Source organism: Phasianus colchicus, chromosome 1 (assembly GCF_987193195.1).
Source record: "Phasianus colchicus chromosome 1, bPhaCol1.hap1.1, whole genome shotgun sequence".
NCBI lineage: Eukaryota > Metazoa > Chordata > Aves > Galliformes > Phasianidae > Phasianus > Phasianus colchicus.
The window spans coordinates 133,247,712-133,265,167 of record NC_143436.1 but is presented as its reverse complement, the minus strand read 5'-3'; the positions used below and the strand labels follow the sequence as shown (position 1 = coordinate 133,265,167).

Sequence of the window (17,456 nt, the reverse complement as noted above, 5' to 3'; positions counted from 1 at the left end):
TTTAGTGGGGAAATATTGGTGATAGGTGGATGGTTGGACTGGATGATCTCAAAGGTCTTTTCCAACCTTGGTGATTCCATGATTCTATGAGTGCAGCAAAAAAGATGAGGCTGTTTATGTCAGAGAAGACTGAGGGAGGGTCTCACTGTTGTCTGTAAGTATCTGAAGAGTAGGAGTCAGCTGGAGGGGCCAGGCTCCAGGACAAGGAGCACCAACAAGTAGGCACAAACTGGAACACAGTAAGTTACACACAAACATGAGGAAGAACTACTTTACTGTGAGGTGACAGAGCACTGGAACAGGCTGCCCAGAAAGGTCTCCTTCTCTGAAGATATTCAAGACCTGCCTGGACTCTTTCCTATGGGACGTGCTGCATGAAATGCTTTAGCAGGGAGTTGTATTCCAGAGGAGCTGGATCTGCAGAGGTTCCTTCCAACCTCCACGATTTTGTGATTCTTCTAGCCTGGTACCGGTTTAGGGGCAGAATACTGGGGAAAAAAACTCATTCAGCAGCGCACCGAGGGGAGGGCGCTTTCCCTCACTGAGAAGGTGCCGCTCCCACCAGCGCCGTGGGACGCCGCCCTCTCACGCCGCAGGCACGGCGGGGCTCCCTCGGCTTCCCAGCTGGCAGCAGCACTACCGAGAACCGCCCTCTCAGCACGGCCGCCGCCGGCGGGTGGGCCGGGCTCTGGCGGTGGAGACGGCGTGTACGAGACGGCGGGATTGGCGGGCACTGCGCGGAGCCCGCCGCCCGCCCTCTCCGCACGGAGCGCGGTGCCGCGGCGGAGGCGCTCCCGGCCCCCCGCAGCCCGCCGGGCCGAGAGGGGTCGAGGCGGCTCGGCGTGGCGAGAAATGTGCCGGGGCCGCCTGGCGGCTTTGACATGTTGATCCTTTCCGAGCACTTAACAGGATCTCAAAACCTTTCGAGCGGCTTTTCCCCGTCAGCCCGGCTTACGCGCGCGGGTTTTGCCCGTAATCCGCCCTCGCCGCGCTGAGGGGCGGCCGCGGTGGGCGCTGCTTTGCCCCGCCCCGCCCCGTTCCGCCCCGCCGCCCCCGCGGGGGTACCGCCGCCCCACGGCAGCGGGCAGCGGGCAGCGGCGCTGGGAGCGGGCGCCGAGAAAGTTTGGGTCCGGATACTGCCGAGGGAGGCGTGGAGGGTGAGTATGGGAGAAAGCAGCGTGTGTCGCGTCCTGCCTGGATGACAGACTGTAACTCGCAAGTTTGCGGTGGGAACGTCGCTTGGCGGCTCTTTTGTGCCCGCGGTGTAACTTCAGACAGTTCGATCAGTGTGTCTCCAGCCTGGGGCCTGCGGTACTTAGGGTGTATAGCTGGGGGTCAAGTGTGTATGTCCTGCTCAAAGAGAATGGGGCAAATGCTGTGAGGGCTGCGAAAGCGAATTGCTTCTTGCGGTTCCCGGTGCTGCCGTGCGTTGGCTTTGTGTGTGGTAACGTGACGTCTTTCGCAAAACTTGTGCGGTGTAAAAACGTGCCTGCGGGTGAGCGAGGTCCAGTAATTGCCGGGGTCGGTGTCTTTCTCTGAAGCGCTGGCTGGAAGGAAAAAGCCAAAGGGATGCATGGAAGAGTGACTCGTGTGGAAGAGTGATTCGGACGGTGCTTTCAGTCTCTGGAGAAATGATGTTAAGTGCAGCTAAAGCCATCCGATTAGAAAGCAACACAAGTAGTTGGTATGCTGGTGGGGCTGTCAGGATGTCTGATCGGCCACGGGTAATGGTGGCAAACAAGTGGTTAGCGTCAGGAGATAGAAAGCATCAGCTTAAAAAATGGCACAGCATCCTCCCATGTCAGCATCTCTGCTCTGCCTTCACTGCACCCCTGTGCGTCTCGGGCTTTGTCATCTACTTTGCACTCATTGCTGTCATTTCAGTTCAGCACGTTATCTTGCAGGCTTCTCCAGCCTTGCCGTCTCTTTCATTAGCATCTCTTAAATCCTCTTCTGCCCGCTGCCTCCTTGCTGCCTGTGAAACGTGACACAAATCGCCTCTCCCACTTTCCTTCCCCAGCCAGGCGGGATGGCTGGGGCAGTTTGCGTGGAGTGAGCAGGCAGCTGGTTTGAGGGGTGACATTCACATGCACGTGCCTTTTATAATACTGCCTTTTATACATATCCTTATGGAAGTGTGGATCCGATGTGTTCAGGCTGTATTCATGCCGCTGTTGTGTTCACTTTGAACAGTTTCTTTGGCAAATAAACACCCTGATGGAAATGTCAGAAGTGCCAGATTTTAGCCCGAAGCCTTGCAAAGAGCTTGTGTTCTGTACGTAAACATGGATACCTACAGCGTGGTAATCCATGCTGGCAACAGAAAAAGCACAGTGTGCCTTGGTTGTCCACCCAGCTGTAATCTGTAACTTACTATGCTGTAATTTACAATGCTATGTTCAATGTACACAGCTGTTTTCTCCTGAACAGCTTCCAGTCTAAAAAATAATAAATTCATAGAAAACATTCTGCAAAAAGAATGGAGTAAATCAGAAAACTGTCAGGTATTGTTAATAATTCATAGAAACAGAGGGACACCCAAGCCAAATAATTCAAAAGGTTATTATTTAAAAGATTATTTTGCTGCTTCAGGGCATCAAGGACGCAGCCTTTGAGTGGATCAAGGATAATTGTATGCGTCTCATTCTGAAACTCAATTATACACACATGAATATGCAGCGTTGCATGTAATACATGCACATCCTGGAGTACTGTGTGGAGAAGTGTCTTTGACAGATCTTCAGTGCTGAGTTTATGAGATGATGAATGCAAATTACATGCATTTTTTAGAAGATAGCAGTGCCCACAGAGTGTAGAAAATGTGATATGATTTACCAGAGTTGTAACATTTGAAAAGTGTTCTTTTGAAAGAGCTGACAAGGTTTAAGAGCTGGTGTTCTAAGGTGTTAGTTGTAGATGAGGGCATGGTGGTGCAGCCCGCTTGTTTTTTTTCCCATTGCTTTGGGGTTGCTTCAGTAGCCTTTATACAAAGCTGATACAAAGTGAGAGTTTGCATACAGTCTTTTAATTCAGAAACCTCCAAGTCACTGAAAGAAACAGTTGAACCATCTTCAAATCATACACTTGCTTAATTTCTGCAGTCTCAGAAATCCACATGCTGCCTGTGCTGGTTAATACGTCGTGAGCTGTTGGCTGCCATGCATAATCTACACAGCACGAACTACAACTCTTACCAGGTGATGTAACAAGGATCATGTAGGTGGAGGTCAAGGCCCAAAATAAATCTCAAAGGCTTACCAGGGTTGAACCTGAGAGCCTGTGTGAGGATTTGGGAGTGTGTCTTAACTAAAATGATGTAAGTGATCCAGTGCAGCTTATCACCGCTCCCATTAGCAATAAGTAAAACAAATTTGAAAGCCTCAAGAACAACAGTATATTATCAACTACACAAATACGTAAGATCCAATGTGTAATTGCATGGGAAGTCACCTGTTACTCTGTGGCAGTGATAAATATTGCACCTTGAAAAGCTGTTTTTGCATTCTGCTGTGTTATTTATTTGTAGTGCTTTTCATCTAAACAAATAAGCTTTAAGAAACAGCTTCATCTGCCATCATGACTTGATAAACAGAGACACTTCATCTCAGAAGTTTTAACAGATGTTTGCTTGGTTAGCAATTTTGAGTTGAGCTAGATTTGACATATTCTGTCCAAAATGGGAACTGCTATAGTAGCCCAAATGTGGCATCTTGATGGAGGGAGAATGTCCAGATTCAGAACCACTTTCACAGATGTTTAAGCTCAAATGTATTGTTGCACAATTTTGACAAGCTACCCAGTGTTCATTTGGGTGGCTTAGCTGATAGCCAGCAACTTCCTAAATTTGATATAATTTGTACTATTTATATCTGCGCCTGTGTGTGGTATCTGTCTACTTATTTATTCACATATTTATTATTTAGTTACTTCTATTAAGCCTGCGCCAAATTGTCAAAATCCTAAGCCATAAAGCTGCTCAGAGGCATTCTCAGAGCACAGCGAACCCGTGAGTACGCAGGAGTGTATCCTGCAGTGGGAGGCTGTGAGGAAAGGAGAGAACCTGATTTTGGCTTGCTTGATTTGAAGCAGACTCGAAAACTTTCTCATTTTTGAGGTGCAGGTCCTAAGCACAGTGCAGTTTGGCATCCATGGGTGATTAGACTTCAGAAAAGGAGAGATGGAGTTAGGGCTGTGAGCCGTGAGCCACCTACTTTTCGAGCAGGAGTTAGTTGCCTAGTTGTTTTCAGAGTCTCCTACTTTAGCTTCAGTCATTTACTGTGGGTTGGTACATGTAGCTTCCTTAAAGGAGCAAAGAATGTCCTGGGTTGGAAGGCATCCACAAGGATCAAGTCCAACTCCTGGCTCCATACTGCCGTGCCCACCTGGATGCTTGCCTTGGCAAAGCCACTGGGTGATAGAGTTCCTAAAACTTACATCCTGCAGCCTTTGTACCTTTAGTCCTAAGTCTTTAATATTGTAATTATAAAGAAATGAATAGGGCCAAATTTTCAAAATCAGGAAATGCTCGTATGAATCTGATATTTTTATTTCTTGCTTGAACTCATGTTTGTTTTTAGACAACTGACTGTCAGGGTAAAATGGATCTTTTATACCAAACAGTGCATATAAAATAACTTGATGCAGTGTTAGTTACTATTTCACCCATGAAGAAGAGCGTTGACCAGTGTATTAACTACTTGTGTTTTGAATAGGAAGAGCTGTCAGTAATGCGTGATTTACTGCATCTTTAATAAGATAATACATATTTCTCATTTAGCTCTTGTTTCATTCTTGGTGATTTACAAAAGAAAGCAATAATCATGAAACTATCTGTTTCTTTCAGGTAGCTGGTAGCAAGAGTAGAAAAACTGAGAAAGCATGCTGAAACTCTGCTAAAGTCACTGGTAGAGGTGTCAGTCTTTCAAGAGCTTGGGATGTTTTGAATGGGTTTTATTTCTGACATCAGAAGATTCTTCACTTCTGAAAAACTGAGGCAACCCAAGACAGTTTTGTTTTCTCAGTGTGCTGAAAAACAAGTCACTGAGCTCTAGAAAATTCAAGGTGTTGGCAGCGGGAGGCTGCTGTTATGAGGGGAGCCTGGGGACAGCTGGTTAGAGGCAGCTCCTGGGAGCAAGGGGACAGAAGGTGCTGCAGTTGCTGGAGCAGAGATGCCTCTGCAGCCTGTGGAGAAGCCCTTGGTGGAGTTGCTATTCCCTCCATCCTGAGGAGAGGAAACATGCAACTGCAGTTATCCATACTGTAGCCTGTGGAGAACCCTAGAGTGGAGATATTTCCTGTTGGAAGCTGCAGTGCATGGAGATGAGCCCACTCAGGATCAGGCTTTCCTGACAGGAATTTCAGCCTGAGGAAGAGCCATGCTGGGGCAGGTTGTGGAGGACTACAGCCCAAGGGAAGTAGAGGAAGGAAGAAGTGAAGAGCGAGGAGCAGCACTGAGGAGGTGTTATGGACTGACTGCAACCCTGCATACCTCATGCCTCCTGCACTGCTTGGTGAGAAGGAGGTAAATGAGTGGGGATTGAAGGACTGAAGTTGAGCTTGGGGATAAAAGGCAGTGAGATGGAGGGAAGAAGCTTGCTTTATTTTCATTATCATCAAACTTTGTTCTAGATGGCATCAATTAAGATAGTTCTCCTCAAATAAAGTCTTTTTGGTGTGTGATAGTAATTGGTGAGTGATCTCCCCGTCTTTATCAACACATGAGATGTTTCATCTCATTTTCTCCCATGGACTGCTGAGGAGGAGGAGTGGGAAAGCAGTTGGCAGCCAACGAAGGCCAACCCTCTGCAACAACTGTGGTTGTAAACAGAAAGGCAAGCTTTGTGTAGTTCTTAAAATTGTCCTGTAACTGTCTGCTTTCAGTAAAGGTTTAGGGTTGTGTGTTCCAGCTAGCTGGAGCTGTCTCTCTGAGTGCCCTGCAAAAGGTGTGTGAAGGGACTCTCATCTCTTCAGCATGTTCCTTACTCCTGGTAGCCCCATACTCATAAGCTGCTCCCTACTTGGTCTCTAACAGGCTTGGATCCAGTTTAATGGGCTGGGGAGGACACTGGTATTTCAAAATACTTCAGGAACCTAGGTGTAGAAGGAACAAATATTTCTCGTTAACCACTAATTTGCCAGTGTTTTATGTGCTTCATGCAAGACCAAAACATGTTGCTTTGGGAAGTCTCACCACCTACTCTGTACTCAAATTCCTGCACTGCTGATGTCTCTGAGTCCTGTGTGCTCAGTCTCTCTCTACCACAGCTGAACACGTGTGGCACAGTTCTGTGATGACAATCCATGCACTCTTACTACCTCCTTCCAAAAATTGATGCACTTTACTGATGAATAGCGGGCTTGGATTACTGTGATTTCTTTCCTCTGGTCTAGTGTAGAATAGAATTAGCTTGTATGTTAGCTTGTATTCAACTGTATGTTGAATTTGGATTTTACAGCTGAAATCATTGTAAGGCCTCTGAAATGAGCTCTGAGTTTGCCTACATAATTTTATTTTATGAGATGAAAATATTTTCTAGTAATTAATATTAATATATAAATAAAATAGCCATAACAAGTAATAATTATTAAAAGCTTCTTATTCCTTGCCTTTCATGATCATTCCTGCTGTGCATTTGCTCTGCAGCGTGTTTTGTTTAAGGGGAGGACTACTAGTATTCCAGAGGGGTCCGTGCTGTCATTTCATGGAGCACTTTTAATATTCCTTTTTGATTTTAACACTTGCCACGTATAGATCCTTCCACCTTTTTAGCTTTTGTGTCAGCAAGCCTTCTTGGCACTGAGCAGAGCATTTCACTGAGCTGTATGTATATAACTATATAATGCTCAGATTCCCTTTCTGAGAGCATATTATTACTTTGGAATCACATAAGGTAGTAGTTTACATGCTTTTCATCAGTATCCATTGATTTGCATTTGCCTACACTGCATGTCACTTGCCATCAAGTTGTGAACTTGATCTAGTTGGTGTGGGTCACTGGAATTCCCTGCACTTCTCTTTTGTTTCTGCAGTAATTTTTGCTGTCCTAAGATGTTTGCCTCACTGCTTGTTCTTTTCAGTGTCATTAATTTTCATATGAAAACCTTATTCTTAAACTTCTGCAGCACTGAGAGTCAACTGTTTAATCCTGTTCTTGCTTTCTGTCTAGGCTAGTAATTTTTCATCCAAAATAATATTTGGTTTGATATCTGTGAGTTGTGTGGTTTCTTCAGTAGCCTGGCTTTGGAACGTCTAAATAAAGCATGCAACTGTTTTCTGTACTCACTGCTCAAGTGGTATGTTCAAAGCATTCCAGGAGATTAGGACTATGCAGTTCTAGTATCTATTAGTAGTGTCTAATTCCAGATTAGTAGTATCTAATTCCAGGAGATTAATAACAGCTGGAGAAGCCATGCCAGTTTCAAGCTTAAAGAAAAACTGTACTCGCTGTTTTTAACCAAACTTCCCTGTACTGATAGAGAAGTTACAAATCTGAAAACACGTACATCACATTTACAGCTTTTAAAATATAGAAAGGCACTATTCACTGCTCAGCTGTTTCAGAAGCAAGCACAGAATCATGGAATAGCTTGGGTTGGAACAGACCTTAGATACTATCTAGTCCACCCCCCTGCTAAAGGCAGGGCTGCCCCTCACCAGATGAGGCTGCTCAGGGCCCCGTTCAACCTGGCCTCAAATGCCTGCAGGGATGAGGCACCCACAGCTTCTTTGGCAGCCTCTGCCAGCACCTCACTGCCCTCTGAGGGAAAATGTTCTCCCTAACATCTAAATCTCCCCTCTTTTAGCTTAAAGCTATTCCCCCTTGTCCTGTCAGATGGTGTAAAAAGTCAGTATCCCTTCTGATTATAAGCTTCCTTTTAAGTACTGGAAGGCCTCAATAAGATCTTCGCAGAGCTTTCTCTTCTCTAAGCTGAACAAACCCACCTGCCTGAGCCTTTCTTAATACCAGCCCTCTGATCACACTCATGGCCTCCTCTGGACCCTCTTCAACAGCTCTGCAATTCTTCTTGTGCTGGGGGTGCCAGGCCTTGACACAGTACTCCAGATAGGGCCTCGTGAGGCTAGAGTAGAGGAGAACAATCCCCTCCCTCTCTCTTCTGGCCATCTCTCTGTTGATGCAGCCCAGGATGCTGCTGGCCTTCTGTGCTGCAGGTGCACACTGCTGGCTCTTGTCCCACTTTTCGTTCACCAGGAACCCCAAATCCTTCTCCACAGGGCTGCTCTCAATGAGTTCTTCTCCCACTGTGTACTCGTATCTGGGATTGCCCTGACCCAAGTGCAACACTGTGTACTTCGGCCTTACTGACTCTCATTTGGTTCTTGTGGGCCCACTTCTCAAGTGTATGTAGGTTTCTTTGGATGGCATCCTTTCCTTCTGTCATATTAACTGCAACATTCATCTTGTTGTTGTCTGCAAACTTGCTGAGGATGCATCGATCCCATTGTATTAGTATCATTAGTAAAGATATGGAAAAGCACTGTTCCCAAAACAGGACCCTTGGGGGACACTAATTGTTACTGGCCTCTACCCTGGACATAGAGCCATTGACCGTAACCCTCTGGCTGTGGCCATCTTACCAATCCTTTATCCACTGAATATTCCACCCTTCAAATCTGTATTTCTCCCATTTAGAGATAAGGATGTGGTGTAGGAGCATGTCAAAGATGCTGCACAAGTCCATCTATATGACATCAGTTGCCCTTCCTTTGTCCACTGATACTCCATTGTAGAAGGCCACAAGGTTGGTCAGGCACAATCTGCCCTTTGTGAAGCCATGCTGACTTCCAGTGAAGACTGAGGCAAATAACTCATAAAGTATGTCAGCCTTCTGCATGTGACATCTGTTGTAGTGTGTTCTCCCTTCTCATTTACCAGATGGAGGTACCTATACAATCTCTTCTTGTTACATTTCACATCCCTCGCCAAGTCCTGTTTCATGTGTGGCTTGGGGCTTTCCTGATCTCATTTCTGCATTATTCCTCAGCCTCAAATCCCTGCTTTTGCTGCCAGTACATGCCCCTTTTTTCCCTCAGTTTAACCAACAGGTCCTTGCTCAGCCATGCCAGTTTCCTGCCTCTTCTGCTTGTTTTCCTCTACTGGGGAACAGAGAACTCTTGTGTTCTCAGTAAAGTGTCCTTGAAGAGCAGCCAGCTCTGCTCCCTTGTCCATAAGGACAGCTTCCCAGGGAATCCTGTCCAGCAATTTCTTAAACAGCTGGAATTTTGCTCTCCTGAAGTTCAGGTTCCTGACTTTGCTTTTTGCTAGGCCTATATTCCTTGAGATCACAAACTCAACCAGGCCATGATTTCTGCTTCCAATATTAACCTTTTTTATGATCTCGTCTGTGTTGGTCAGCACCAGGTCCATTAATGCTTCATCTCTGGTTGGTTTATCTACTACCTGGACCAGGAGGTTATCCTCAGTGCACTCCTGGAGTCTCCTGGATTTCCTGCAGCATGCCATGCTGCTTTCCCAATGTTTCTTTTTAGTGAGAGGCTGCATGTTGGCAGCAAATAAGCTACGTCATGCCTACACCCCTAGGTTTTTATTATCTCATACTTCCATTGTCAGTGCAGTTATTTGCTTTATTGGAGATTGTAAGACAGGTGACCTCGATTTAAGAACTGCTGTAGATAAACCTGAATTAGTGAATCATTGGAGCTAGTGGCAGGGTTTTTGTTACATTAGATGGCAGTACTGGTAAAGGCCGGGTTGGATGGGGCCCTGGGCAATCTGCTCTAGTACTTAATCTAGTGACTGGCAATCCTGCCTGTGGCAGAGGGGTTGGAACTTGATGATCCTAGAGGTCCCTTCCAACCCAAGCCATTCTATGATGCTATGATCTTAACTTGGCACTAACTTTGTTTTGGAAATCTACCCTCAGAAAAAAGCTTGTGCTCTGTCACTTATGAATCATTCTGATGTTCTCATTATCAAGGTTTTAAAGCTTTGAAGTAGAATAACGTGCAAGTCCAATGGTAAATGCGTTATGGTGTTGATTGGAACAGGGAGGAGTCACCCTTCTCTCAAAATTCTATTTTGATTTAAATGACAACAACAAAAAATTGGCTGAATTTTGAAGGAATCATAGAATCATAGAATGGCCTGGGTTGTAAAAGACCATAATATTTACTTTCTAGTTTCAACCCTCCTGCTATGTGCAGTCGCCAACCACCAGACCAGAGCCACATCCAGCCTGGCCTTGAATGCCTCCAGGGATGGGGCATCCACAGCCTCCTTGGGCAACCTGTTCCAGTGCATCACCCTCTGAGTGAAAAACTTCCTCCTAATATCTAACCTAAACCTCCCCTGTCTCAGTTTAAGACCATTTCCCCTTGTCCTATCACTATCCACCCTCGTGAACAGCTGCTCCCTCTCCTATTTATTCCTTCAAGTATTGGAAGGCCACAATGAGGTCTCACCAGAGCCTTCTCTTCTGCAAGCAAAACCATCCCAGTTCCCTCAACCTTTCCTCATAGGAGAGGTGCTCCAGCCCTCTGATCATCTTAGTGGCTCTCCTGTGGACCTGCTCCAAGAGCTCCACATCCTTCCTGTGCTGGGGCCCCAGGCCTGGATGCAGTACTCCAGATGGGGCCTCACAAGAGCTGAGCAGAGGGGGACGATCACCTCCCTCTCCCTGCTGGCCACTCTTAGTCCTAAATTATCTTGCATTGGACTTCCATTGTATAGCTGAAAATAGCGGAAATGCAATAGGCAGCAAGAGTAACTATTCATAGAAAGAAGCAGTTTGCTCTTGTGCCTTACTTTCTGTATGAGCACAACAGTTTGCCAGCAAAAAGCATGCTGCTTTGCTTTTAAGTGAAGCAATTGTGACAACCTGGCTACTGCATTAGAGTCTGCCAGTAAAACTTCAAGCCTTGAAACCTGGGAAGTGAGAACATAAATTGGAGGCTACCATCAGTAGTAACAAAAGAACAAAGACATTTTATTCTTATCTTGAATTATGTTCAAATTAATATATGAGAAATGGGATTTACTGCTGTGGCAAAATAAATCTACTCATCACCAAGTCACTATTGCATGTAATCTATCTAATTCTGTTATACAAAGCCTGTAATAGAAGCAATAATTGTAACTCAGAAATAGTTAATGATAATTTTTCTTGGAGATAAGAAAAATTGGTATAATATCTACTTTGGAACTTGCTCATTCAGCTAGTTAATTTATTAAAGTGTTTGTCCATCCAAGGCTAAATTGGTTGAAAAGAAATAATATTCCTTGATATTTATAATGGATATACCTTAAAAGAATTGTAGAAATAATTTGTAAATGTTCTTTGAACATAACAAATTGATTCATTAACTGAGAATGATTCAGTTAACATTTTTATATGCAGTTTTTAGTATAAATTATCCGTGTCTTAGGAATCATTTCTTCTGAGTGAACATTCAGATCTAAGAGTGGGTTGAAAATCCTCTATTTATGTCAGTGTGTCATAGAAATACTGATTTTCTCCCCAGAAAAGCTGAAGTTACCTGGTATGTGCAGGGCCATAAGATCAGGCACAGTTATGTATCAGTTGACCTGTGTTGAGGTAAGATTAGAAATAGGAAACACTAACCAGATTTTCAGGTGTTAAATAGGATATCCAGGGGCTATTTCCAGACCAATTTCAGGATGCAAAATTTAAGTTAGTCTGTTTTATATTTTGAAATATATTAAATTCTTATATGCCATTTCCTTTAGATCTCTGGGATTTGGATGGAGGATAAGTCTAGTGTCTGTTTTTTAAGAAGCTGAATGCATAACACAGACCTGTTAGTGGGCAGTGAGTTTTACTTCAGGAGCAATGCAGGGGAAAGTTTTTGTTTCTGCATTTTGTCTGCTGCTAGTTGTGTGCTGTATGGTCTTAAGACAGTGGATTACAGGTGAGAAAAGGACATTAGATGATCTGAAGCAGTGGTCAGATCCCAAGAGAAATTGCTTCTAGTGATGTCTCAGATAGAAAAGATCCCTGAGTAGGGTTTCAATAATTAAAAAAAATAAATTCAAAATTCAGAACTTTCAGTGAAGTCTTCCAAACTGCCATTTTTAAAGCACTTGTGTTGACTCTTAAAAGCTGTTTTACTTACGTTGGTAACGCACTGAGGGGCACATCTGGAAAGGAATTAATTTGAATCACTTTCCTAAATCTTACAGGAGTTGGATGGTTAGATATCTCAACAGACTTTGTCTTGAAGCACTATCATAAGAATGATAGACAAGAAGGCAACAGAAAAAATGTTTAGTGCGTTGTTTAGATAATGTATGATTAACGGATGCTGTGTATTAAGCTAAAGGACACATTTGATTAATGATCTGTTTGCTTAGTATGCAATTTCAGAATAAGAGACTTCATCATAAAATAGAAACAGGGAGCACAAGAGATTGACTTGAAGTGGAATAGGTTGTCCTAGCACGTATCCACTTTGCTTTCTAACTGTAGTCTTTGAATGAAATTTTAAATGCAGTTTCTCTGTGGATAATATGTCTGACACTGTAGATATTCAGAAACCCCAGTGACAAAAAATATAGTGTCACGTAAACCTTTTTGTTGGCCATGATGGATTTTCTTTGTTGCGCAGCTTTTTCATTGTTACACTTTCATGAGCACTTCTTCTGTCTGGTAGAAATAAATCTGGGAATGGCTCTCATACTGTGTGTGTAGATATTGCTGTCTATGAAAATGGTTAAATTAGCTTTTTACTGCCCTCTTGTTGTAGTCAGTCACTGTTTTTAAGAACTGTTACATTGCTTTTGGTGCCTTCATTAAATGCATTTTTTTCCCCTGTGTTTCAGCTGTCAATTAGATGTTGATATGTAAAGCAAAATGGCAAAAATCAACACCCAGCACTCCTACCCTGGCATGCATGGACTGTCTGTCAGAACTACTGATGAAGATATTGAAAGGATTGAAAATGGCTTTATCAGGTAATACGTTTGTTTCATCACAATCAGATACCCACAGAATTTGAGGCAGTTCTCTGTATCTGTATTTTGGAAGCGACCACATCTCCATTGACCCTTTGTATTTAAATGACCTAGTGGTGTATTTCCAAAGTACAGAATAGACAGCAATGGGAAGGTTATCATGGTTTGCAGTTTTGGATCCAGAACCTGTTTCACCTGAGGAATTAAACACATTTTCCCATTGACGGGAATTACACCATCTCTATAAGGATAAGCATCTTTCTTGAATCAGCTTGCAAGAACCTGCACTTGGAGTGTGTATGGGATGAGGAGAAAAAAGGATCTTGCCAGTACTATGCAGTTAAAAGCCCTTAGGAAAGTTTTAAAAAGCAATCTCTTCAGTCTGTTTGGCTCCAGTGTTAAGAAACATGTGTAGCATATAAAGCATACCAGCATTTTTTTACTGGCTTTTCAGAGCTTCACACTGTGCAGTTGAACTGTACTTGTTTCCTTACATTCACTTTTCTCTGTTTCAGTGGTTTTTTAAGTGGCTGCATAAAATATGCCTGTGCACTGTACACTTATATTTTATGCAGTCCCAGTCATTTCTTTGATCTGGGCAAATGCTACTGCAAGAAAGTTTCTGATGATGCACAGCACCAGTGCAGGCTGGAAAAAGTTGTCTGCTTTTGGCTTCTTGTGGTCAACTGCCTCAACTGTGGGGATTTTGTCAGACAGATTCTTGTTGACCAAATATTTAAAAGCCTGTTAGGACTGCTTGTATTATGATAATTTTGGATCATGTGCCCCTAGCGTGTAGTGTGGATGTGATCCTTGTCCTCTTCACATTATTTTTTTTTTCCATTTCTGCTTTGCTTATGTGATACCCTCTGGCATGTAGGTGTACCTACACTGGTGAAAATGGAACTGTTTTGATTCTCTGCAGTATGGCTTCCTTGATTTAGTTAATATTACTTCATGTTCTTCTTCGAGAGATTGGAAGCATCATGTCTCTTTGTCTTCATTTACAACCATACCTCAGAAACAGGGAAAACACACATTGCATTGAGCCTTCATTTTATGCTCCTTTTTTTGTAGAAAATATCAGTGATTAGCAGCTTAGAACTCACTAGTAGAAGTGAGAAAGCGTAGTTATAAAGGTTTGAATGTAGAATTAAATGGCTGCAGTCATCTGCAGCTTCAGAGACAATGGCTTAAAAATAAAAGGGCAAAAGTATGAATTACACTTTATGATGATAAGAGTCTTGATGGACCATTTATTTAAAATGAAGTTCATTGTAGTCAGCATTAATTACGGGATTTCATAGATGAGTAAAACAAAATTACAGGGTCGCTCTATAAAAGAGATCTCACATTTAAGTTTTTTCTATTGCTGAAGTGATTGCCAAAAAATGGTTATATAATACTTTTGTAATACAGCTAAAAAAACTGTATGTATACGGGCAAAACTCAATATGCTTGTGTTCATTAGGACACAAATGCATTTTAGACCACTGCATCCAGAAGAGTATGATTATTATTTAAAGGAAGACAATTTTTAATTTTTTTTATAAGACAGAAACCTTCCATTCTTTTTCTTTTGGCAGAAGTTAATCCTTTTTTCCATGAAAAGACAATGGGAATTAAGGTGAGGGGAGCTAATAAAATATATTTCATGCATTATCTATCACGAACATCACAGATTGTTTCTCTTTCCAGTTCTGAACTTAAAACCTCAATCCCTGTCAGCAGAAACTGCCACTTTCAGATCTTCATGTTGAAGACAGTTGTGGGGCATTGGTCTTTAGCTTCATGCAAGAAAAAATTCTGATATACATTTTTAAAATTCAGATAAGTAAAAATTAAAACTGTAGACACAGGGGAAAACAAACAAACAATCCAGCCAACCATAGGTTTTCTAGACTAGTGACACTGCTCCTTATCTTCCTTTAAGTCCTGTTGGCTGTAGTTCAAGAAAACAATTAAGCACATTACTTAGTTCCCATTACAGTCAGTGGGTGTTAATTTTATGCTTAATGCTAAGATGTGCTTAAGTGCTTTTCTGTAGTGGAATGTGGTATTATCAAAGAAAAGCACTCACTGAAACAATTAACAGAAAGCTGGTGGTGGTCTTCAAACTGTAATTTGCTTATCTGGCAGATGAAGTAGCTAAGCTACTATCCATCGTATTTGAGATGCTGTGACAGTCTGATGAAGTTATCACTGTCTGGAAAAGGGGAAGCATAACCCTCATTTTTAAACAAGGAGAAAAAGGAAGATCTAGGGAACTACAGGCCAGTCTTCTTGCCTCTGCCCAACAAGATAATGGAGCTGATCCTTGTAGAGACTGTGCTAAGGAACGTGGAAGACAAAGAGGTGATTGGTGGCAGACAGTATGGCTCCACTAAGGGCAAATTCTGCCTTCCAAATGTAGTGGCTTTCTGTGATGAGGTTACAGCATTGGTGGGTAAGGGAAGAGCAACTGACACATCAACACTTCTGCATACCTTGGTGTCATCTGCTAATGTACTAAATGTGCACTCAATCCCTTCATCAAACTTGTTGATATATCATGTTAAACAAAACTAGCCCCAGTACTGAGCCCTGGAGAACACCATTTGTGGATTTAACTGACTCATAATGACCTTTTGGGCCAGATCATCCAGCCAGTTTTTAGTCCAGTGAACCATATATTTCTCCAAGCCGTGAGCAGCCAGTTTCCCCAGGAGAAAGTTGTGGGAAACAGTATCCCATGAGGATCATCGAATCCAACTCCTGACTCCCCACAGCACCATCCCAAATTCAAACCCTCTGAGAGTGGTGTCTAAATGCTTCTTGAACTCCAATAGGTTCAGTGCCTTGACCCCATGGGAGCCTGTTCCAGGGCCTGACCACACTTTGGTGAAGAACCCCCAAATCCCTTTCTGCAGGTCTGCTGTCCAGCTCTCATCCCCCAGTCTGAATTTATACCCAGGGTTTCAACTTAAGCTGAGGAGGCACAGTTGTTTAGTGTTCCTGCTTTGTAACCTGCTCTCTATTTCTTAACATTGTGTAGTCTCTTGTCATGGTGGTTTCAAACTATGTAACTTAATGGGACAATAATGGCAGTCCTTTCTGTTTTGCTGCAGATACCAGCCAAAACTCATGGAGTCTGGGATGGGAATGAGTTTGTGTTCATAAAAATAAAGTCAGAATTAGGCCACGTGCACTGAAGGTGCTACTTCAGAAGCCCAGTTTTTAACCTTCCTCTGCATTGATAGAAAGTCAGCTTACAAATGAGTTCTCTTGTGTTATGTGAACATGGTTGAGAAAAATCAGAAATGAGCCTGTGAGTTTTATAAGGAGTTACAATAATGGAAGAAAGAGAGCATTTTAGATTTACTTTTCAGTTTTGCTTGTGTGAATTAAAGTGGAATGTGTTTATAATTGCTGTATAATTTTGGACAGATGCTTCCACAGGAGTTGCCTGGTAGAGTACTTTGAGTATTAATGTAAAGGTGAGATGCAAGCCCTTTGGTGCTGATTCTGCGAACTTCTTTTGATTTTCTTGAGTTGTCTGTACATGTTGTAACTTTTTTTGTAAAGTAAACCTGAATTTACTAAAAGCAGTTAAGCTGCTGCAACTTAAATACTCCTCTTTTTTCTTCAAACCTGAGTTCTGTTAATTAAAATAATTTTCTAAGAATTCTTTCCGCCTCCTTTGAAAATGTCTTTTCAGGAAATGATGGTGATTTCTAAGTAAGAACAATAGCAACATTAGGACCCACACTGTCTAAGAACAAGCAAGATATATATTTTCCTGTAAGGAGGAATACAAGGTAGTAAAAACAGGCATAGCAGTGCAGTCTAAAGGATGCTGTCAACCTACCATCCTTTCCCCAGCAGGAGTGCAGGCAGATGCTTCAGCAAAAGAAATGGAGTGGGGATAAAGGAGCAAACTGCAAGTATCTATGCTTGCCTTAGTCCTAGCATCCAGCTCAGCAGAATTCCTAAGCTGGGTGTAGGCTCTGTGTATCCAGTAGCCTATAATGGGTTTCTGTCCCATGAGTTTGTTCTTTGTCCCCTAGGAGCTGGGTTGACCTTGGCAACCCCAACAGTCACAGCACCCACAACGTTAACTGGGTTGTAAAAACTTCTTCAATTCTAACCTGTATCTCTTGACGTCTTATTAGAAGAGGAGGATAAAACAATTAAGAAACTGTGAATCTCAGGAGTCACTATGTTTTGTAGTGTGGAGGTATAATAAAGTTTTAATTCTTTGTCTGCCAGCTTCCCTGCTGTGAGTACAGACAAAATTAAGCTGCTAATTATCCTGTTGTGACACTCAAAATGCTGCTGCCTGTTCTTATGTAGTGTAAGTATCATCATATTCAGTGTTTTCGTGGCAGTGTGAATTAACAGAGTCATGTAAGAGATTGTTTGCATTATGAGGGGAGAAAAACGTGATCCTTAACGTGATGAAATCTTGTAAAGAGTGAAAAACACAGAGAAAGCCTCAGGAGTCATAAAAAAAATCCACAGTGAGCT

At 42.9% G+C, this 17,456-nt stretch overlaps 1 protein-coding gene across 5 annotated transcripts in view; it reads left to right on the top strand.

The window, feature by feature from the left end:
- Positions 1–203: 203 nt before the first annotated feature.
- CNGA3 (cyclic nucleotide gated channel subunit alpha 3) overlaps positions 204–17,456 on the top strand; it is a 34,364-nt gene continuing 17,111 nt past the window's right edge. For 3 of the 5 annotated variants that reach the window (XM_090126926.1, XM_090126911.1, XM_090126930.1), the window contains exons 1-2: positions 204–1,157; positions 12,819–12,950. In XM_090126926.1, the coding sequence (XP_089983052.1) occupies positions 12,850–12,950 (101 nt within the window). In that variant the 5' untranslated portion in view covers positions 204–1,157; positions 12,819–12,849. Of the gene's footprint in view, positions 1,158–4,910; positions 5,522–7,607; positions 8,171–12,818; positions 12,951–17,456 lie in introns of those variants that run through there. The other 2 variants (XM_090126915.1, XM_090126919.1) reach the window with 2 other exon arrangements.